Source organism: Terrapene carolina, unplaced genomic scaffold (genome assembly GCF_002925995.2).
Source record: "Terrapene carolina triunguis isolate 2854851 unplaced genomic scaffold, T_m_triunguis-2.0 Scaffold210, whole genome shotgun sequence".
In the NCBI taxonomy this organism is placed as follows: Eukaryota; Metazoa; Chordata; order Testudines; family Emydidae; genus Terrapene; species Terrapene triunguis.
Window position 1 is genome coordinate 24,707,415 of NW_020664561.1, and position 23,619 is coordinate 24,731,033.

At 37.9% G+C, this 23,619-nt stretch overlaps 1 protein-coding gene across 2 annotated transcripts in view; it reads right to left on the bottom strand.

The window, feature by feature from the left end:
* Positions 1–23,619, bottom strand: part of LOC112115852 (DENN domain-containing protein 1B) — a 266,079-nt gene that overhangs the window by 53,655 nt on the left and 188,805 nt on the right. For both annotated transcript variants that reach the window (XR_002908855.2, XM_024213050.3), the window contains exons 12-13: positions 18,958–19,059; positions 8,511–8,636 (exon numbers count right to left, since the gene is read on the bottom strand). Coding sequence is in view for 1 of the 2 variants with exons in the window: in XM_024213050.3 (XP_024068818.1) it covers positions 8,511–8,636; positions 18,958–19,059 (228 nt within the window). In the remaining variant the exon portion in view is untranslated. The remainder of the gene's footprint in view (positions 1–8,510; positions 8,637–18,957; positions 19,060–23,619) is intronic.

Genomic DNA, 23,619 nt, shown 5'->3' on the forward strand with positions numbered 1-23,619 from the left:
ATCAGATAACCTGGCTGCTGATCCTTACAGAATGTCCTGGAAGAAGGCATGGTTCACACATACACTTTGCTGGTTAAGAACTAGGGTATAAGAACGGGGTATAAGAACAGGAATCACCAATCCCAAGCATTAAATATACCCTAATACTAGTCAGCTAATACCTCTTTTCAGGGTATAGAAACTTCTTGCTTAACCAGGTATGCCTATCCCCAGTCTGTGTTCAGAACAGGAAAGGTTGTGTAAGCAAAACAGATTGATTCTGCAAAAAAAAGAGGGTGAATGTTTGTAATGAATGGGAGTGGAAGTCTATGCTTTTTAAGGACTAAACATCACATCATGAAAATAAGCAAAGGAGAAAAACTGTTTACTAATTTGTTAAAAATATTGGAGGGGAATAAATACTGGTGTGATAAAAGTGTAATTCATCATGATAAAGTAGGGAGGAAAAATAATCTATTTTACACACAATAACAAAACAAATAATCTTCCTTAAAAAAAAATCTAATTAAAAAAGAATTAAGAATATAAACTGGCATGATTTATTTTCTATGCTAAAAAATTCTGGCTTTCCTTCAAAAAGTTAGGCAACAGAAAGCTTAAGTCATACAAAAGAAAAAGATATTGAAGTTACCTCCCCTTTAGGCGGGGGTAGGAGTGGGGGGGAGGATAAACCACCTAACATTAAAACAGAAAGGAAACTGACCCAAACAAAACTTTGAGTAATGATAAGGCTCAGACATCATTTGTGAAAAGTGAATTAGAAGAAAGGCTAACAGATTGCTCAATTCCTGAAGACTAGGTGTTACAGTTCTTAAACTATATCTGTGCACTAGTGCTGCCAAGGAGATAATTTGCAACTTTGGAACAAAGTCTTGGCAAAAATCTTGGCAAAAATCGAGACCTGGTCTAATTGGACACCACCCCTATAGGAGTCTTTGGGTCAAATTCAGCAGTGATGTAAACAGTGACATCAATTACATATCCGATGCAAACAGTCTAGTAGTATATGCATTGCATAAAGTAAGTTTCAAGTGCCGTGGAAAATGATTGCAATGTTTACATGGATGGGATACAAGGGCCTGTAGCATAAAAACAACATAACAAGAAAGTGTAAAATAAAGGGGAGAGAAAGAATACCAATTTTGCAGACAAACTGAATGACAACATCATTATGCTAATTACACTACTATAACCTTTGCATCTGATGTGTAACTCATATCTAGGTTTACATAACCGCAATATTTGAACCATTATGTAATGTCATGGATTGGTATTCCTAAAGGAATATATTCATAAATTATTTGGAAAAAGGGGTGTATTCATAAATGGTCTGGGAAAAGGGGTGAACAGTGAAATGGAAAAATTTGCAGATGACACAAAATTACTCCAGGTAGTTAAGTCCAAAGCTGTTTGCTAAGAGTTATAAAGGGACCTTACTAAATTGAGTGACTGGACAACAAAATGGCAGATGAAATTCAATGTTGATAAATGCAAAGTAATGCACATAGGAAACAATAATTCCAACTGTACATACTAAATGATGGTGTCTAAATTAGCTGTTAACACTCAAGAAAGCGATCTTGGAATCATTGTGGATAGTTCTCTGAAAATATCCACTCCATGTGCAGCAGCAGTGAAAAAAGCAAACAGAATGTTAGGAACCATAAGGAAAGGGACCGATAAGACAGAAAATATCATAATGCCACTATATAAATCCATGGAACGCCCACACTTTGAATACTGCATGCATTTCTGGTTACCCCATCTCAAAAAAGATATGTTAGAGTTGGAAAAGGTACCGAAAAAGGGCAACAAAAATGATTAGGGGTATGGAACAGCTTCCATATGAGGGGAACTTTAAAAGACTGGGATTGTTCATCTTAGAAAAGAGGTGACTAAGAGAGGATATGATAGAGGTTTATAAAACCATGAATGGTGTAGAGAAAATGAATAGGGAAGCATTATTAACCCCTTCACATAAATACACGAACAAGGGGTCACCCAATTAAATTAATAGGCAGACGGTTTTAAACAAACAAAAGAAAGTACTTCTTCACACAACACACAGTCAACCTGTGAAACTTGTTGCCATGGGCGGCTGTAAAGGCCAGCAGTATAACTGGGTTCAAAAAGGAATTAGATAAATGCATGGATGATAGGTCCATTAATGGCTATTACCCAAGATGGTCAGGGATGCAAACCCATGCTCCTAGTGTCTCTAAACCTCCAAATACCAGAAGCTGGGACTGATGACAGGGAATGGATTAATTGAAATTGCCCTGTTCTGTTCATTCCCTCTGAAACATCTGGTACTGGCTACTGCTGGAAGACAGGATACTTGGCTAGATGGACCATTGTTCTTATGATAAATGTTCAAATATTATGGAACCTAATTTGAAAAGGAAGAGTTGAGAATGGAAGGCGGGATTCTGGGTTGCACCTGTACTGAATATAATATAAGTTGGGTTTGTGTGTGCACAAGTGACTTAAAACTCACCTTCACAATCCCCCAATCCTAGTAATGTCTCTGGGCAGGGATGGTCTCCTGTGCTAAGCTAAAGCAATATATGGTTATTTCTAGCTTACAACAGTTGCAAACAGCCCAAAGTGCCAAAAATTAACAGCTGAGGATTGGCATGGCACAGGGATATCCCAGCCACCTCCTTTTCTTCTTACGGTGGCTGTTCTCATGGCAGCAAAAAGGGGGAGTGGCTTAACTTCCCCTACATCAGCTCTATACCAGTAGAGATTCACCCTTAATTCCTGATGGGCCAGTTAAGTAAGTTTTATGGCCAAATTCCTCTGGCATAGAGACTCTGACTCAAATCTTGCTTGTGCAGGAGTTGTGTACACAGGGCCGGCTCTAGGATTTTTGCCGCCCAAAGCAAAAACAATTTTGGCCACCCCCCCCCCCCGGTTTTTAATTACCCCACCCCCGGCCCCGCCTCAACTCCGCCCCTTCCCCAAATCCCCAGCCCTGCCTCTTCCCCCCAGGCTCTCAAGCCTAGGAGGGGGGGAGGAAGGGGGAGAAGCGGCGCCCGCGCCGCGGCCACTTGGAGTCTCCCCCTCCCTCCCAGGCTCTCAAACCTGGGAGGGAGGGGGAGATCCCGAGCGGCCGCTGCTCCCCCTCCCTCTCAAGCCTGGGAGGGAGGGCGAGTAGCGGCGCACGAGCGGCAGCGGAGGTGAGCTAGGGTGGCCGGGGCACATTTTTAGGGGCGGCATTCTGGCGCTGGCCATGCCGCCCCTAAAAATGTGCTGCCCCAAGCACCAGCTTGTTTTGCTGGTGCCTAGAGCCGGCCCTGTGTGTACAAACTCATCATTATTCAGTGAGCCAATAAAGAGGTTTAGTTTTGATTTCATTTCCCATTTTATAGCCATTTACCAAATAATAGGGAAGAAATAAAGAGAAATTAAGAACAGAATCAATTATCTTATTTTCTCTTCCTCCACTTCATTGGAAATATTGGAAACACAATAAAATGGTAAATATGGGGAAGTGGAACTTTTACAATTGTAGGGTTACAGATAGAAAGAAACAGACAGAGAGAGTCTGTCTGTCTGTCTTTTTACAATTACTGAAATTACCAACGTTTGGAAGCAGTATCAACTTGATTGTTTTATATTAGTTTGTTGTAGTACTGTATTAAGTGAGAGCAATCGATTATTATTGCTTTTACAGGGGAATAACACCAAACTAAACTTTTATGAGCAAGACTGTATTTCTTACTATTATTCTTTACAAATGATATGAACTGTCACCTTTATAGATGTCCTGCCTTTAATGGGATAGTCCCAAGTTTTCATATGATGTGCTGGTGTCCCAGAACTTCTTTCCGTATTCCACTTTTCCATTTCATCAATCATATTTTTTAATACACCTCTATCTCGATATAACGCTGTCCTAGGGAGCCAAAATATCTTACCGCGTTATAGGTGAAACCGCGTTATATCGAACTTGCTTTGATCCGCTGGAGTGCGCAGCCCCGCCCCCCCAGAGCGCTGCTTTACCGCGTTATATCAGAATTTGTGTTATATCGGGTCACGTTATATCGGGGTAGAGGTGTATGTATGTTCAAGACATACTGTTATGCTGAGGAAAATTTGTTCTGTGTTTACTAGAAACAAACAGTCCCATGAAATAAGTGTTTACTGTGAAGAACAGTGTTTGGAGTTAACGGGAAAGTTGAATGAGCGCAAACACTAACAAAGCTGTTCTTTTACCCAAAGTGAATATTTCATGTTTCAAGTTAAACTCATTCAGTGCATTAGGGTACTGGAAAAAAATCCACCAAACTGAAAAATATGCTTTTGAGTCAAAAGCAGGGCCGGCTCCAGGGTTTTGGCAGCCCCAAGCAGGCAAAAAAAAAGCCGCGATCACGATCTGCGGCGGCAATTCGGCAGAAGGTCCTTCGCTCCGAGCGGGAGTGAGGGTCCGTCCGCTGAATTGCTGCCGAATAGCTGGATCTGCCGCCCCTCTCCGGAGGGACCGCCCCAAGCACCTGCTTGCCAAGCTGGTGCCTGGAGCCAGCCCTGGTCAAAAGCAAACAGTAGTAAACCCAACATACAATTAAAAAAGTGTACTTTTGTATGGCTGTTTTGTGACCATAAAAATGGTGCCACAAAAGCAGTCCAGGTTTTGATTCTGAAAATATGGTCAACTTATTTATATCATTATAATTATTTTAAAATTAGAGTGTGAATCTTCTCATTTGAGTATATCCCTTTAAAATGCCAATGTGAAACATTATATGAAGCCCAATATGAAAGTAGATACAGTCTGTGACTCTTATTTGAGTTTTCATACTGCACCCATCACTATGGTTTCTGGCATGAGAGAGAGTAAATTCTCTATACCCATTCAGTACAGGACACATCTCTTCTGAGAATACTCCCAAATGGTGCCAATTAACTGTGATGAGGTTTTTTTGTGATATAGATCCACATCCACTAGGTACTGAACTGAAACCAACTCATTTCATGTAGGTCTTTGATCAGTCATTAGACAACAACTCTCAGTAACTATTAACCTGGACAACGTTCAAACTGGTAACCCAGAGATAAAACTGTAACAGCACACTAAGAATCCTGTAAATCAGAAGTCTAAAGAAATAATATATGAATTTCATAAACAAATACTGTGTACTACATTTCTATTTTATATAGCAATTTAGAAGAGTTCAGATTTCTCTCCAAGGAAAAATAGCTTCTGGGCATGGTGGAACCTATATTAGTTAAAACAATATGAAAAGCAATTGACATTGAATATTATCACTTGAAATAATGTTAAGTTTTAAATATACTAGCTATTTCTTTTCTTAAGTTATATTTTCCATTTTTGACTGGTATCTTCCAATCTAAGACAGGCTGACAATGGCCAGCAGGCTGAGAAATTCCAAAATGGTGCCCTAATTAGACCCTTTCCCATAGTGAGTCCACATATAAATTTCTCTTATATATGACCGCTGGAGTAAAAAAAAAAGGATGGGAGGCAGAGGGAGGGCAAAAGCAAATAATCCTGAAAGGAGGAGCTACATAGGTTATTATTAAAAAATATTTGCCAACTTGTATTACAATTTCATATTATTATCAGTACAATGGAAAACATGGGTTTCTCAAATCGGAATGGAGCAATTGATGAAAAATGGTGACTTTTTAATATTACCCAAGTAAAAAGAAAAGAAGTTGTTAAAAGGGAAGTTGAGCTGAACAAGGAGACCTCGTGCAGCACCTTGAAGATAGTTATAGATGAACTCCAGCAGACTTACTGAACCAAAAAGGACCTGTTCCTTGGTCATTTCCAGATCAAACATCAGGTCAGAATGTAAGGAGAGTCTGCTCTACCTCAACAACACTTTCTTGTTCACATATATTAGATGTAGATTAAGACACTGAAATTAACTTGTTTGTGCACCAACAGTCAATGCAAACTGCAGAGAATCAACACTGAAGGCTCCCTCACTCTTATAGCAATGAGCAGATGGGCAACCCCATTCTGCAACGGCTGCAGCTTCCAAATCAATTTCATATAGATCTCATTTGGAACAAATTACAACAATCTATTATGGAGACAGCAAAAGTAAGAACAACTGTGAAGGTCTGTAATGGGGAGAACTTCCAGGGAAAGAAGAAGATTGGGTGTCTGAAATGCACTCATAACTCGAGTCCTGCACTGGATTCTACAGATCTTGAAATTTTGCATAGCCATTTTGGATACTATTGCAACATGGACTTTCGGGTCAAATAGCAATTATTTTAAATCTAAAATTCTGTAGTTGCTATAGGCCACCAACGTACAAAAAATAGCACATTCACACATTCCTTAAAATTGCTTATCTCAGTTGCTTATCCCTGATACACCATTTCAATCTTATATGGGTCAACTTAGTTAGTTGTCTTTCATCTAAAGAAAAATGCCTGCCAGTCAGAATACAGTGTAGTTGTAGTTATGTTAGTCCCAGGATAGTAGAGAGACAAGATGCGTGAGGTAATATCTTTTAGTGGACCAACATCTGTTGGTGAGAGAGACAAGCTTTCAAGCCACACAGCAGACCTGAAGAAGAGCTCTGTGTGGCTTGAAAGCTTGTCTCTCTCACCAACAGAATTTGGTCCAATAAAAGATATTCCCTCATTTGCCTTGTCTCTGCCAGTCAGAATGATAGTGAGGGATCAGTACGAAAAAGGTCAACAGTAAACAAGGCAGCCTGTAAAAGAGAGTCTTGGGCAACAAGAAGGCACCCATCACTACTTTCTGATAAACCTCTACCCCGATATAACGCGACCTGATATAACAGGAATTCTGATATAATGTGGTAAAGCAGTGCTCGGGGGGGGGGCTGCGCACTCCGGCGGATCAAAGCAAGTTTGATATAACGCGGTTTCACCTATAATGCGGTAAGATTTTTTGGCTCCCGAGGACAGCGTTATATCGAGGTAGAGGTGTATCTCTCATCCCAGAATGAGTGTAATTAGAGATCACAAACAATTCTGCCAATTACTATCAGGAACCACAGCCTACCCACTTACATCTAGTGATCATCTGAATCACAGGTTGACAGATTTCAAATGACAGATCCCTCATGTCTATCATAAGATCACCAACAATTCTGTTAACTAGAGCTGAATCCAGGACATCAGGCAGTCAGAATTTAAACAAAAGTGTCAGAAATATCAGATCATGATATACTGGAGTTACCAAACCAACATGATCTCACTATCCTTCCCCAAACGGAGATTAGAGACCACTCAGTAGTTTGCAAATAAGTCAGTGTTAGAGGAAAGTATTTTAAGTAGGCTGCTTCTCTGAACATCTATTTGCAGCTGTGAAAGTGCCACCTTTTGATAGGCATTAACCACATCTGTCAGCAATAGGCTCAGCATTACTCCACTAGCATTAACAAAACAGAAAAGACAAAGATCCATGCTAGCTCCAGTCTACAAAGCACCAACTGAACCTCAGAAACACACATATTCTGAAATTTTGCTAAGACAGACCGGGCTTTCATCCCTTCCTGCCCTATTACTGATATCAAAGTAGGAATGTCACAGGTCATGAGCATGCTGGATTCACCAAACAGCCTGTCAGTGATCAGGGCATGGGCGGTTGTACCGAGTGGTTAGAGCAGGAGTCAGGCTCAGTGCTTAGAGCAGGAGTTGGTAGTCAGGAATTGGAGCCCGGTGTCAAAGACAGAATCAGAGACCTGATGCCAGAGAAGAGAGTCAGAAATCAGGAACTGAAGCCAAGAATCAGGAGCAGGTTATCTGAAGTGAGGCAAGGCAAGCACAAAGCTGGGACTATTGGCAGGCACAGGCGCTAACACAGCCAATGGCAAATATTTTGAGCAACTGTTGAAGGGCTTCTGCAGCAGGGCTTAAAGAGCTGGTCTGCTGCCTCTTCTAACCAATCAGTCAGTGTAGCCAATCAGGCAGTCTACTACAGGCCAGCTGTGGTCGTTAGGTTGCTTGGAGACTGGCTCTGCTGCAGGCCCTGCTTCCTGACACAGCCAAACCAAAAACAGTTCCACTAGATGATTCCAAACCTTTGCTAGGAGGTAGTAAAAGATTCTTGGCTTCCACCACATCCCACTTTTGGGGGATTCTAAGTAGAGAAAATGACCAACCTCCAAATTAATCAGTCCCTTCCCCAACCTTGTCAGTTCCTGCAGTCCATCACTAATCCTAAGTGAGCCATACAAGTAGTTTCTTTATTAGAGCTCCATTTTTAGTTTCTATGACTGAGACAAAGGGAAAGTAGTTTTCTGGTGGGCAAGTACCTACTGGAAGTAAAACACAGATTGTTCAGATGCTCAAGGTTCAAAAGTCAAAGAAGCACGTGTACCCAACTTCTAGAATACCAGCTTATTACCAAGTTTAAGATAACGTTTAGAGCATTTTGTTTTTTGAAACCCTTAAGATTGTGATAAGACTTTAGTACTTTTCTTGCAGACAGTAAAATAATGAGTTTCTGTTCTTATGAATAAAAGAAAACAAATTAAAATAATAAAAAGCCTTACAGGTTTGTATCTTAGTGCATCTCTGTAGGATCCAAACAATGCTGCCTGTGTCCTAAGGAAGGCCCTAGCTACTCCATCACCCGTAGCTGTAGACTGCTTCTTCAGTTTATTTTTCAAGGCTGAGACCTGCATGACAGAGAGGAACAGTTAAATTAACACCTCAGAAATTGGTACAGCAAGGTATGAACCCAATCAGCAGGCAAACCACAGTGTCTACAGGTCAGCCAAAAATTCATCCTCCTCCTTGATAGCTTATCTTTTTAACTGCAAAGAGCACCTGCTGGTCTGTTAATTGAAACGAAAGCGGGGGATGATGGTAAAGTGCTAATGTAAATTGGTTTATGCTCTCTTTTTTTTCCCAAGGCCTCTTGACATAAATAAGCTTTAATTATTTTACAGTAAACTGCTTGTGAGCCACTTTTCTGCAGATTTTTTGCAATCATAACATGTGTCTGCTTGTCTGAGATGAAGCCAGTTGGGCATCTTTCATTTATGCTGTGGAGGGTTATTTTTAAGGGCACTTAAAGCTCACTTACCACTCAAGTTTAGATTTTTTGTTGCCAACTTATTAGCATGCATCATTTTTCATGCATCCTGGGAGCAGTTGCCACTATTGTTTGCTTGTTGGGGAAAGCCTGTATAAATTCAATAGTGCAGTGTCTTTAGAATTGTCCTAAGGAATAAAACAGCTGAATGGGGTGGAGGGGGGGTGAAAGGGATGGAAAAGGGAGGGGATAACACCTTTTTATTAGTGATGAGGCACCTGCATTAAGAAAAAAACATTAATTCCAGCATCTGATTTCTGAAGATCTACCCTGTTTTATGTGGTAAACAAGTTCTGATGGTACAACTCTGGAAGGCATGAGTAATGTTAGATTAAAAGGCCATTCTTTTGTTAAGGAAGCTTTGGAGCAAGATCATATATTTTGGAATTATTCTGATATTCCTAAAAACAAGAAAGATATGTGAATGTAGTTAATAAGAACAGTTCTTCCATCCTTGTTTTAAGATGCCAAATACCAGACAGTTGGAGGAAAAAAATCAATTCCAATTATTACGAAGATGTATTTCCCTATTAATTTTTATTGCAAAGTGCCTTGCAAAACAATACATAAGTTATCAGATACTGTCCAAAGCATTATTTATTTTAAGTCGGGTTACTCTTTAAACAGAACATTTAGGCTACCCTTATAAGCACAAAGTATCACCAAAACAGGTTTCATTCTTTTATAAATGTATGCAAGAATGAATATCTTTTTGTTTCTTTATGCAAGCAGTCATGGCTGTTCTTGTAGATGATGATTGTAATTGAAGTGTCAACCTAATTAACAACTAAACTTTGAATAATGCTAATGAGAACTGAACATGGCATCAGAGAAAAGACCAGCTCTACAGGTGATAAACCTTCACAGTAGTGACATTTTCCACTGTAAAGTCACAGTTACTGTGATCTGATCAAAGAGAGAGACCCCCATTGGGTCCAATTATAACTATAGTTTTGAAAAAAAATTATTGAGTTATGATGTTCATAATCTATGCAGAAAGGCCTTTACAGTATAGGTCTTCTCCCCATAGCTGTGATCTTTTCAATTTATATCCAAGCTCCATAGATCCAGATAAAAGTTTAGAGTCTGATTCGGTTAGCCCATGGAGAGCACACACCAATGCTCATTTAAGTTTTTTTACTTACACCTCAAAAGAAAAAAAAAAAAGAGTACAATTCACAGTACAAGAAACAGTTACACAGTTCAAGGTTGCAAAAATAAATGCTTGTCATTTCACTTTCTTTGTTCTGTAGTTTATGATTATTTTGAAAGTTATTAAAATTGAAGCTTATTTAATTCAAGGGGAAAAACATTCATAAGTTCTTTTAAAAGGAGAGATGTGTCAGCAATTACAGTTATATTTCACTAATGTTGAAATAAGAGAGCAAGGGTCAGTGTAAAGAAACCTGGTTTGTCAAAAATGAAAACCAGATTTCCACTTTTTTTAATCCAGTAGAATATTTCCTAAATGCAAGAGACAGAAGTTTCCCCCCTTTCCTCCTTAAAAAAATAATTTGCATTCATGTAAATTATATATTATAAATAGGGCTGTGAAAAAAAAATTGTGAAAAAATGTTCATGTGATTCCAAGCCATCTTTGGACAGCAAAATTTTGCATACTGCAATTTAATTTTTTTCTATAATGTCATGTCTTGTACATTTTCATATGAAAGCTGATCTTCATCAAATTGAAATTTCACTCTTTAAAACAGAGTATTTTGTTAAAAAAATTAGACCAATCTTAGGGGTTCATTTTTTGAGCAAAAGCAATAACAGAAAATAAACAAACAATAAAAATCTGGCAGGTTTTCACAAAATGGAAACAAATTACAAAAAGCTCAGACATTTTGAAATGTAATTGAAAATATTTCTCACCTCCCAAATAATGAATCAGGAGACTTTAGTTTCCAACACAATTATGTCAACTGAATTAATTGGTTTATGGTAAAAATTGTTATTGAGATAGGGCCTTTTTAAAGAATGCATGCTATTACATACTGGTGAGAAACGTGTAATTTACCTTAATTGAAATCAATGGAACTATGCATGGTTTTAAGCTATGCAGGTGCTAAAGTGTTTTACTGGATAAGTGCCAGAATGCTGAGCACCTTTCAGGCTCAAGCTGCCATATACAAGAACCAGGACTGTTTAGTGCTGGCAGTGCACTTGACAACCAGAGGAAATAAGACCTCAAGCCTACTCCCTTATACATCAGCCTGCAAAGAAAGGTCAACAAAGGAGGACCTTATGCTGCACCCATCTGAAATGGTGTTGCAGCTCCCCTTCTGTCACATATCCCCCTCATCTCTCTGAGGCACTCTGGGTGGTGAGCCAGAATCCCTTTGTGGACTGCCACTTAGGCAACTCCTTCCTCATCCCAATGTAAGATCCAGCTATCCAAACTACAGGACAACCTTTAATGTTGTTCTAACGTAGCTTCTGATGGACTGATACTTATTTTTTGCCCAGAGTCCTAAAGAAGTGTTGCTACAAGAAACAATTGAGTCAAATGAAACAAACAGCACCTGACACAGATGCCTACCTCACTGATAAAAAAGGGATAAACCACACTCTGTTGATGCATCACCAGCTTCACCACAAGGTTAACCAAGTAATAAATATATCTTAAATATGATTATTACTTCTGCAGTGCCACAGCTGTGCTCTACAGACATTTAAAAATAACAGGCCACTCCCGTGAAGAGCTTACTATCTAAGGCCCCCATCTTGCAAACATAGTATAGTTACATGCATAAGCACTTGCATGATCAAGCTCCAAGTTTAAAGATCACTAATGATTAAATTAAGCAACGGAAGTGTCAGAAGAAGGGAGGGCATGGATTATTAAAAAAAAGCTGTTGCTTTGGCATGACATACATGGATCTTGATGGCTCTCTGTATTTTTTTTTTGTATGGATGGATTGGACAGCTAGGGATTACCAATATATGTTGATGATTCCCCCACCCAACTATCTGTGTAAGCAAGGACACAACACATAGCCAGCAATGACAGACTGAAGAGCAGGGGAAGGTACATTTTCTGTTGAAAGGAGAAGAGACAATGTTGCAGTGAGCACAGGAAAAGGAGTTGGATGGGAGATAAGGCAATTTGTGGGAAGAGAGGGTGTGTAATGGTAGAGGTGAGGGAGGAGAGTGGATGTAAGGATAAAATAAAGCTTGGTGAGGGAGGGACCAGCCTATATGTTCAGTCAATAAGATAAGCAATCAATATGGTCAAAACCTTGTGTGATAAGAAGTAAGCTAGTAAGCTATACCCGGGGGAGAACTTCACCATCTCATGGGTCTATCTGGTATAAATAAGAGCAGCAGAAAGCAGAGAACCACCACCACTGCAGCAACCACAGGGTGTGTCAGCATAAAGGCAAAGGTACTCCCCTATAAAATATGGTAAGAATTCTACATACTCCAAGATACAATGCACTATAGCAGTAAGAGTCATGTTAACAGCTCCCATACAGACTGCTAATGAAGGCAAATCTATCCTCCAAAAGATTATTTTGTAGTTCAAGGGAAGCTCCCTCAAGCTCCCACCTTCCCCAAGAACAGGCAAGGGGTAGCTCCACCAGATCACAATGGACTTTCCACTCTTGGCAATTATGGTTTGCCAGTGGTCCAGGTCTCTCTCACAGACCATATGCAGTGGCAAGAGCTTCTTTAGCAGTGTCCCGACAAGAACTGTGTCACTGGAGTGGTATCGGCACAGTGTTCTCCAAAAAGAGCCTAGCTAAAGAAAGCGGTGGTTAAAACAAAGGAGAAGCTTGAAAATAAACCAGTCTGAACTAGGATAAATCAGTACTTGTGGAGTGATTCAAGTGTGAACAGAGGAGGGAATAGGTGCTGTGAAGTGCTCCTGAATGGATTAATTTCAATTACTTGGCTGTGGGGTGGAATCTTTGAGCATGTTAACAGGGAAAGGTGGAAAAATAATTTGCTAGAGGTGGTAAGCCAAAGAGGGGAAATGTGAGTCACCTGGGGTGACATGATAGTGGCAATATTATTAACACAAATGCATAAAACAAAAGACTAACAAATTTCAAATGTATGTTTACACAATATCAGTAACAAAACCAAACATGTTATAAGGTTGAAAGTGAATTGTTATGTAGCTTGTATGGCAGTTGGTGCTCAGGAAGTCACAAAAGCTAAAACTGGAATCAAGCAATTCACAGGAGGCAGGAATAACAGTCAAGTTTGCTTCCAGGAGACACTAGTGATCCATTAGGGCAGTCAGAGATGGGGTTCTTAAACTGCACTGAAAGCAAAATGTTTATCTTTATCTTGCCCTGACCATTCTTGGATCCTCTTGGGAAGGTCACTTCACTGACTGTTAAACACTAGCAAGCAAGGGTAAAGCAGAGATGTGGAAAAGTTGGAACTAATAGGATATCATCAAGGGACTGTCGGGGTTTGTGGGGGGGTTTTTTGTTTGGTTTTTTTTTTTGGTTGGTTGGTGCTTTTTACCACATGCTGGGACAATCTGAAACGTAAAATCTAGACATATTAAAGAGGTAAGCAAAGAATGTGTCACAACTTTGGAAATATTCACTGTATTTCCCTGAAGATTTTAAACTTTCAAAAATGCAACTCAATCAGGTCAAACTGTAATTAATTTAAACACATGTGACTTGTACCTTGATTGCTTGACATAATATGTCAATGAAACACTGTAAAGGTGATTGAAGGCCAAAATTCACCCTTCATAAGAAGAATAAATAAAAATATTTTATGATCAATATATTCACATATTTATATTTAATATTCCAATGAAAACATTTGGGGGGGATTTTTAATTGAAACATTCCCCTGGGGTTCTTGCAACCCACATACTCTGTGCTTGTAGTGCACAAAGGCAAAAAAGTAAAGATGACAAGAAACTGACTAGAAATAAAAGTGAAACTGATTACTTTCTTTTTATTGCCCACGTAGAAAGAAATATAAAAACAGAATGAATGATGCAAAATAAATTCATAAAATTATTTCAGTTTTCATCATTTAAATTCTTAACAACATAGTTTAAAATGCTTATTTTTAACCTCACTGTGGACCCAGTCCTGCAGCCCAAATTTACGCAAGTTTTCACAAGTTTACTTTAGAGAATTTACAACCAAACTTTAAAAGAATACTGGATCCAGTCCTGTAATCTGTAAAATTCCAATCCTGCAGGCCCAATTCATGCAAGTGGTCTTTCTGAAATCAGTGGGACTACTCACCTACTCACCTTGATCCTGCAAACACTTATACATGCGCATAGTCTCTACTCATGGTAACTAAGTAAAGCAAGTGCTCAAATGTTTACAGAATCAAAGTTGGGTGAGTAGTCCCATTGATTTCAGAAACCACCTGCATGAATTTGGCCTGCAGGATTAGAGCTTCACAGACTGTCGGACTGGATCCAGTATTCCCTTAAAGTTTGGTTGTAAATTCTCTAAAATAAACTTGTCACAGGCCTCTTGACACAAATCACATGTTTGTTTGTCTACAAACCTAAGCACAAGGTACTCAAATCTCCCAGATGGATATTCAAGATAGTATTCCAATATGAGTGGGAGTTGCTTATGTTTCAATCAGCATTCCTATTAAATCAGGCCACTAAGAATAAGACAAGTCACAAACCGTGAGAAAGTGGACTGGCTAAAGAACAGAAATGGAGGGCAGTTTAAAACAAATTTACTTAAACAAAAGGTAACCTCAGAATATGTAGATCATTATTTTAATGAAAAGAGTTTCTCTATTCACAGACTTTGGACATCTCAGCCCTTCAGCATTTTACACTAAATATCCATTTATTTTTAAACAATGATGGGTATCTGCTTAAATGTACTATTTCCAAAATCAAATAGGGTTCAAAGAATGCTGTCATTTTAAACCTAATATTCTAAATTCTAAACTTATACCAAGGTTCACTGTGATGCCGAATGATTGTAAAAATCTCTGCACATAAGCAGTTGGCTCTCACAATATTGCCTACTTTGCTAGCCATTCTGGATTTCTAATGGATTAATAATTATTTTTATAATATATTTTCCTACTGACACTTCATAAGTAAAAAAATGTAAATATTATGACTAATGCAATCAGTTTCACAGTTAGGAACTAATCACAATTTATTTTACAACAGCACTAACTGTTGTACTTTGAGGAACAACACTCACAGGAACTACTATTCAAAGCAAATATTCAGTTTTCTGAATAAATTAGAGTCTACTTATCAAATATGGAGTGGATTTACGGTGTTGAAACTGGTTTACTTTACTATCTAAAATGTATTTCTTGATGAAAAGGACACATAGGTATTGTTCTGCATTCTAGTGTCTAAATGCTATACAGACCATCTCTCTTTCAGTTGCTCTATAGTTTTTTAGTACTTGGCACCATTATTTAACAAAATGCAGAAAATATTAAAGAAATCATAATTTTCCACAAATCATATAAATATTTCTCAAAGCATTGACACACAGCAAGACAAGCAGAGGGCCCAATCCTGAGGTCAATGGAACTGCTCATGGTATTAAACACAGGACATCAATCTTGCAAGTCTTTGTGAAAAATGCTTAGCTTTAAGTACATGAGTAGTCCCACTGACAAAGTTAAGCATGTGTGCAAGTCACTGCTGGATTGGGCACAGCATTTATAATTTTGAGATGCTTGTAGTCTCAACCATCACTGAAAACTTATAATATAAGGCCTTACAAGAAGAAAAAATGGTGGACTATTGTATTAGAAGAAAATTTACTCTTACTGAAATAGCTGCTTATTTTGCTTTTCTTTAAAGAAATGAGACAAATCTATAGTGAAATGATGAAATCTAAAAACAAGTGTTCTTGTCAGAAGACAGGAAGAAGGCTTTTTCCCCCCTTAAGGAAAACAAAGGATTCCTGAAAGTCTTGCATTGATTTATTTTTCCAATTTTAAATACCTTAGGAATAGCGGAACTGCTACTGGCATGGTAGTATTTCTAACAGTCAATAAATCTAGAATATTATGTGTGAATATTGGAATGAAGCCATTAAGAAGATTACAGCATGCAACGCAGCAGAGGGTCCACATGAAAAAAGGACTGGTAATTCAGGACAACTGTGACCACTGACCTTTGAACAGTCAAGACCACTGGTCAATCTGACAAAATAATAGAGTTCACATGCACAGAAAGTTATCTAGCATGTAAGTATAATTTAAATGCTTAAGTGACTGATTTTAAAAGGTCCTTTAAATCTCAGTTAATTATAATGTATTAGACATAATATCAAATAGTAATTTTTTCAGATTTCATATTATATTTTTAAAGAAATTCATTCACAATAAAAGAAATATTAACATTTTAATAGTCATATTACTAGACTTTGCTAAACTGTTATATGCCTCACCACTGAAAACATATTATCTTCAGGCTTATTGATTAAGAAAGCTGTTATCCAATTTCCTTTTAGACACAAGAGACAGTTTTAGAATATCCTTTGAAAATGTTAAATTTATTATGGTGGCTTGTTAATTTGTCTGAAATCAGTTTTTGGAGGGGGATGGCAAACTTAAAGCTGCCTTTATCCTTTCAGCAGTTTGTTCTGGTTTAACACTCTTAATTGCTATTCCTGATTATATATTTTTTCATCAAAAGGTTTATTACCCTTGTCTATACATTTGTGGGCTTTATTTATATGTATTTATATGTTTTACATCTGCAAATATATGCTGTAATCTTTTCAATTTGATCTATCATTTTTGTTCTATATTGTTTATAATATACTTGAAATATTTATATCCATATATTAGCAGTTGTAATTGTAATTTCTCTTACGAATGAAAGACAGTTTGCTCTCCCCAGTCATGTTATATGCCAAAATCTGTATACTGTCTGTACCCTTTGTTTAGGATTTTTCACCCACATTTGTATGTGTTTTTAATTAACAAATTAGTTCCACAAGGAAAACTGTTTCACTGCTCAAGTCAAAAAGAGATGGGGAGACTCAAACGAAATATAAAGTAACCTACTAAAACTTGTTTCATCCAGAAAAATATGTTCCAATAAAATCTGGCAAGTGAGACATCTATAAAAACACAGTTTCCCTGTTTTGTTCCATACTGTATATGGAATGTTGTATTTTATAAAAAGTCCATTGTGCACTCTATGTGCCTGGGTAACCCTTATTAACATTAATAGGACTTACATGCATACATCCTGGGGGACAACATACCTCTAAAAGTATGGGAGTTTGTATTCACTAATTTTATTTTAATCCAGCCTGCCTAATCAGAGTATTTTGATAAGCATGTTTAAAAACAAACAGATTTCCTTCCAATGTGTGCACTCTTTTTTACTATTTGAAATCACTGTCACTTACAGTACTGGTATATAACAGAAGATAACGCTTAATTCTGAATTTCACATCTAACTATCATGTGACAAAGGATATATACTTTATGGCATACATTCTAACCTCAACAAAATAACATTTTTCACTTAATGCAAAATCAGCCAGAATTATTGACACAACAATGAGTGACTGTTAGTTTTTGACTTAACTTGTTATTCTTATGCAAAATACAATATATTTAAAATCACTAACAAATATACCACAATCAGATTAAATATAAACAATATCAAATTCTTTTATTAGAGCTTGGAGATTTCAGTATTTGACACTTTATCTGGTCAAACTATGCCTTCATTATCTCAAAAAAGTTAAGAATGTAATAATATTAAAATAAACTGTCTCGGACAATTAATGTAAGCATCAGGATTTTGCTTTCTGTTATATATGTACTCAGACAAATTACCATTGAGATAAAGATAGGGCTTATCAGTCACTGTAGTGCCTTAGTTTGGTTAAAATACAGAGTTTAAAAAAGACTGCAATTTTGGAAACAGGCTACTATTTGATTTCACTCCTTTCTATAAAATACTTTTTGTTGACACACATTTAAAATAGCATACTACTATTATATCTTGAATATCTAAAACTCGAAATACACACATTGGTATCAAAAGGGTATCCTTTCAGCACTATATTAAGGAAAAGCAAGGTAAGTGTAATGCATTTTTGAGAGTATTTAACATGAAATTCAGAATATGTTCCATTATAAGCAGCAGGGGGAAAAAATCTGTGCAAGATCAAAGTCCAGAAAGAACTGGCACTTAATTTATCATCCTTTACAGACAAAAGACAGTTTTCGTCATTTCAAAAGGATCAGATGTCTTTTATGACAAACTGGGTTAGCAGTTTAATTTACAAATAGAATTCTAAGTAAGCAGTCTTTGCTCTGCCAAAGCAAATGACAAACAGTGTAGGTTTTCATTCATGCGACCCTCAGCAGGATAGAAGAGATTAAAATAAAACTGAAATAATTTAGAGAAAACAAATAAATGTTTCAGAAAGTTGAAGATGATCAAAGCCTGAATTTTTTGACCCCAACTGTACAAGCATTTCTTATTATATTGACCAGTGCCATCAGATCATTAATTAAAAGGAAAAGCGCTGGCAGGTGGCAGGGAAGCAGAAGCCGATAATTGGCCCCCTTCTTCTTTTTGCCTTCAAAAACTCTCTCGTTCTTTTGCAAGACATGCCACTAGGCAGACAGAAATGCCTACTTTGTAATATAATGATTAAGATGAGATGAAGAGACTCTTGCGTTTAAAGCAGCAATGCCTAATGAATGCAGCTAGCTTTATAATTATGATCCTGCTTTTACAATAAGGAATATGATGTTCCATTCAACATCTCCTCAACTGTCAAAAAAAGTAAAAATCTTAAATATGGGGCCACAGCTGGTACTTTTCCCCCTTATTCCTTTTATTTCAGTTAGCAAAAGCAGGTAAAAATCACTATTAGTAATTCAAGCTACTAGAAAAGAAAAAAACAACAACATGAAATACCCATCAGACTTACCACTTCACTAGGTAGGTTGTTCAGGTCATTAAATGGGTTTTCTAGAGTGTTTGTGTCAACATTTAGCATAACCACATCCTCCAGTGATCTATTTTTTACTCTCTGTTCAGGAAAAAATGCAAGTGGGTATTAGTATTTTAATACATTGTCTACATAAATTACACAATTTTCTATGCTTAGTTGAGGATTATATGAGGATTATAAAAATTTACAAATAAATGAAAAGGCAACATTTTCATGTTTTGGATCAAGGATATCATTATATGAAGTTTTAAAAGAACTTTCCTCTTCAGTGAACAGCATACACTTTGAAGTAGCAGAATGTACTGTATGGAATCTCAAAATTAAAATCTGTAATTTTATTCAGATATTTTTCTGGACAATTTCTGCCCTAAATTTAGATACATGCAATCCTGCTGCTGGCAATGGGGTTGCACAGATATAACTGAAGGTGCAATTGGACCCTTCATGCTGAAACTGTTTGGATAACTATTAACCAGTTCAAAGAGTTTTAATTTGTTTATTTTGACCCCAATGCTAAAATAATGTGGGATGAAACTATGAGTGGGCACTTAAACACAGCATTATACTTTAACAATTGGTTGATGATATTTAAGCCTAGTACCTATCTTTATGTGTTTCAAAGTTTTCAAAATCACAAATGAATTATGTAGCCCCAAGAAGTATGGGGATTGTGAAAGTGGCAAAATTGGGTTTAAAAAAAGTACACAATCACCATTTAATTTCAGGGAAATTATAAAAGGTAAAATGAATATACTGTAATCTGTGACATACTATAAGCACCCAGTTTACCTTTTATTTTTAAAGAAAAAAATCAAGCTTATGATAAGGAAAACATGTGAAGATTTGCCTAATAAACTCTATCACGGGAGCCTAACAAATGATTTGGGTGACCATAATGCTACAGCAGTTTGACGTCTTTTACATCAGCATGTCAGAATAGCATTGTCTGCCAGCCAGCCAAAGAGCATGACGATTCGTGAGACAGCTGCAGCTAGAATTCATTTACTACTGAAACAAAGGAAGGTGCTGAATAGCAGTTGAACTATAGATGGGAAGGTCATGGCATAAAATATAAGGAAGAGGAGAGCAAATGATCTAAAAACCCTTACTGTAAAAGGACTAGTCAAATAGGTTCAGCACTAACTAAATATCAAATTAAACTGATAGCATTCTTTTAAACTAAAATCAGAAACGTAAGGTATCATCATTATTTGAAATCTATAAATGACAGGAAGCAGATCAGGTGAACTTGTAGTTGTTTCTGTCACCAGGAGCGATGGAACAGGGAGGTCAATGGGGGCTAGTGCCACCACAATGGAAATATTGTAGGGGCTGATGTATGTTTTTGTCCCCCCATGTCTTCTGCCCCACAATACCTCATAGAGGCAAGAGCAGAACTCAGGTGTGTTTCTAACCCCTTGAACACACAGGAGGGAAGGGGGAAATAAGAGTGGGACCTGGAGGAAGGGCCGGACTGGCTGTCATGGGGCCTGGGATCAGGCCACCACCTGTTGGGGAGCATGTAGGAACAATTATCCTCTTCCTGTTTTATTTCACTTGAGTAGCTGTAGAGACTGTGGCATCCAGGGTTGGTGTGCAGTGACCACACAGAGGTGACAGCCTATGCCCTGAGCTGGCTGGGGGAGTTGGCTGCTCATGTGACTCCCTGGCCAAGCCTGGTCAGTCTTTGGGCCACCAAGGGTCCTAGAGGAGACACTGGATCTAGGAGCACATGTGTGAGCCACCAGGATGGAGTGGGAGACAGAGTACCAGCATCTAGGCAGGGGGCAGGGCGCATCAGCACACAGGAGACCAGCCACCTATGATGGAATGGGGAAGCACAGGGCACCAGCGACCAAGAAACTGACATAGGACCAGTAATAAAAACTGTGACCCCACCAAGCCTGGAGCAGGCTATTGCCCCCATCTTCTCCATTCCCCCCACTGAATCTCAGTAACTGCCCTTGCTCTCCCCTCTAATCCCTTTGCCCCCATTCTCAGCGAGCGTCTGCCCTCCCCACAGCCTCCTGACATTGCTTTCCTTAAACAGTTGATCTTGTTAGTAAAACAGTACAACTTAGGTTTTCCAACATCTTCTGCCCCAATTAACTACACTTACAGATAGTGTATGAAACCAGAGATTTGCCTGCAGTTCATTTTACTAAATGTACACAAGCATGTGACCCTATTACTAAATACTTTAGGATAAGAATCTGCCTCTTTATTCTTTATTTATTTTCACAAACTCTATTATTATGCAAGAATATGGGAGAGAGAAGCTGGTCCAATAAAAGTTATTACCCCATTCACTTTATCTCAGAAAGAGAGACACATTTGGAGAATTCCTGTCTCACAGATTAGCGAACAGTGAACATTACGAGGTGAGCTAATGAAGGTTACTTAAGGAAAGGTAAATGTGAGGTTGCATTATCAAAATTCTCCTTTGAATCAATGCAGTAATGTCTTCACAAAGTATGTCTAGAACTTTGCAAATGTACTTAAATGGAACGTGAAGCACATGGGCAATTCTACATTAATCATCCTAAAATTAACCTGAATCTTCCATGACCACTGAATGTCTGCTGCCCTACAATCTGTAAGATGGATACACTATCCACTCATAGAGATCTGCTTGGAAAATATAAGTCAGCTGGATCTAGGCAACTAAAATGTTTGAAGAACTCACATATCACTTCAAGTTTATGTAGAACAGTTTCACCCCTAATTTGCAGGCAGAATAGTCTCTGGATATAAATTCATTACAGTAGCACCTTATATTTGTGGAACACTGAAGATGAAGATAAGCATATAATCACACTAAGAATCAAAGGAAACATTAGCTAATGTTTTCAGAATTTATGAGAGTTCAGAGGTCTTGGGTATCTACTCACTTTGTAGAAGTAAAGGGAAAAAAAGTTTTTCATGAAAGCAGGTGATCACAAGGTGAAAATTCTGTGATTTGTTCTTTGGGGAAAGGTGGCTAAATTGTTGCCTATGTAGTCCTGGAAATAACATGGCTCAAAGGAATAACTCAGTGGTTTCAGTTTCATAGTAAACCTTTCTCAGATGACTTACTGTCTAATGTTTCATGCCACTGTGGTCAACACAATAGCATGTCTAGATGTAGGAACTTTCCCGACAAAAGCAATACAGAAGACCATTTCTGGAATCATCAATATAGGTGACAAATGTGTCTTTTTCAGGGACAGAAAGGTGTGTTGTGCTGGATGACAGGGCTGGAGGAGAAAAAAGCCCTACCTCAACTTAGCAAATGTGAATTTACTCTTGTTTATAAATGGCCTTATCTATTGCAAGTCTAAACCAAAGAAAGCCCTTGAATGGGAGACTGGCAAAGTACCTTCTATGAAAATCAAGAACCAGACCATACAAGCAAGGCCAATGACATCTTTAAATGATTACAAGATGACATAATGTGAGCTGCTGTCTTCAAAGTGTTAAAGACTGCTTAGGGACAGTGCCTAGAAACTCACATTCTTTCTTCCAACATTCTTAAAAAGTAACCTTTAGTCTTTGGGCAAAACAATAATGTTTTTTAAAGTTATTGTTATGCCTGTATATGGACATCTGATAACATGGAATGGTTCTTACAGAGAGGGTTACAGCAGAGTAAGAATGTAAAAAATTTCATTGGAAAAATCAAATCAAATACTCTTTTAGAATAATGTCTGACATGAGTGGGGAAGCCACAGATGCTTAGCAGACTCCATGAGAGTCTAATTTACTATTATCATTATTTTTATTATCAGGAAAAACTTGAGCATTCAGGCACATTTGCAATGTCTACAGCATTAGTGAACCAGTTTTTCCAAGTTTTTTAAAGGTTAGAGATTCAATAATAGTTTATGGGATAACAACTGTATACAAGGAGATGAAAAGCAGCAGTTTCTTCAACCTTTCTTTCTCATTCTGTTAAATGAAGTATTGTAGCCTGAGGGTATGTCTACACTGCAACAAAACATTTGTGGCTGGCCTATGTCATCTGACTTGGGCTCATAGGGCTATAAAATTGGAGCACAGACATTCAGGTTTGGGCTGGAGCCCAGGTTCATGGGCAGAGACTCCGTGGGGGGGAGGGCCCCAGAGTCCAGGCTACGGCCAGAATGTCTACACTGCAAATTTATAGCTCTGCAGCCCAAGTCCCGCAAGCCTGAGTATGCTGACATTGGCCAGCCGTGGGTGTTTTATGGCAGTGTAGACATACCTATGTTAATTAAGTTGACTTTCCAGTAAAGACTAGTGAAGAGGTATACCCTATTTTACACACAGGAGGTTAAATACACCAAACATAATGCACAAGAAAATTCATACAAAGATAACGAAGTATAAGCAAAAACACATGATGCAAGCCCTGAATATCCACATAGCACCTTTGAAAACACAACTTTTACCAAGGACATTTCTACTTTCATGGTGCTTCCAGTGTTTGTAGTAAGTCATTTCATTATGCTAATTAAACTGGTAATCATTCTCTAAGCGACTTCATTAAAATTATTCTCTATAATATGCATGTTCTTAATAAAACAATTGACAAAATGCTCACCAATCCTTTCTCCATAAGGAAAAAAGATAATGCCCCCTGTAATCTTTTCCATTCTCACACACATATATGAAATATAA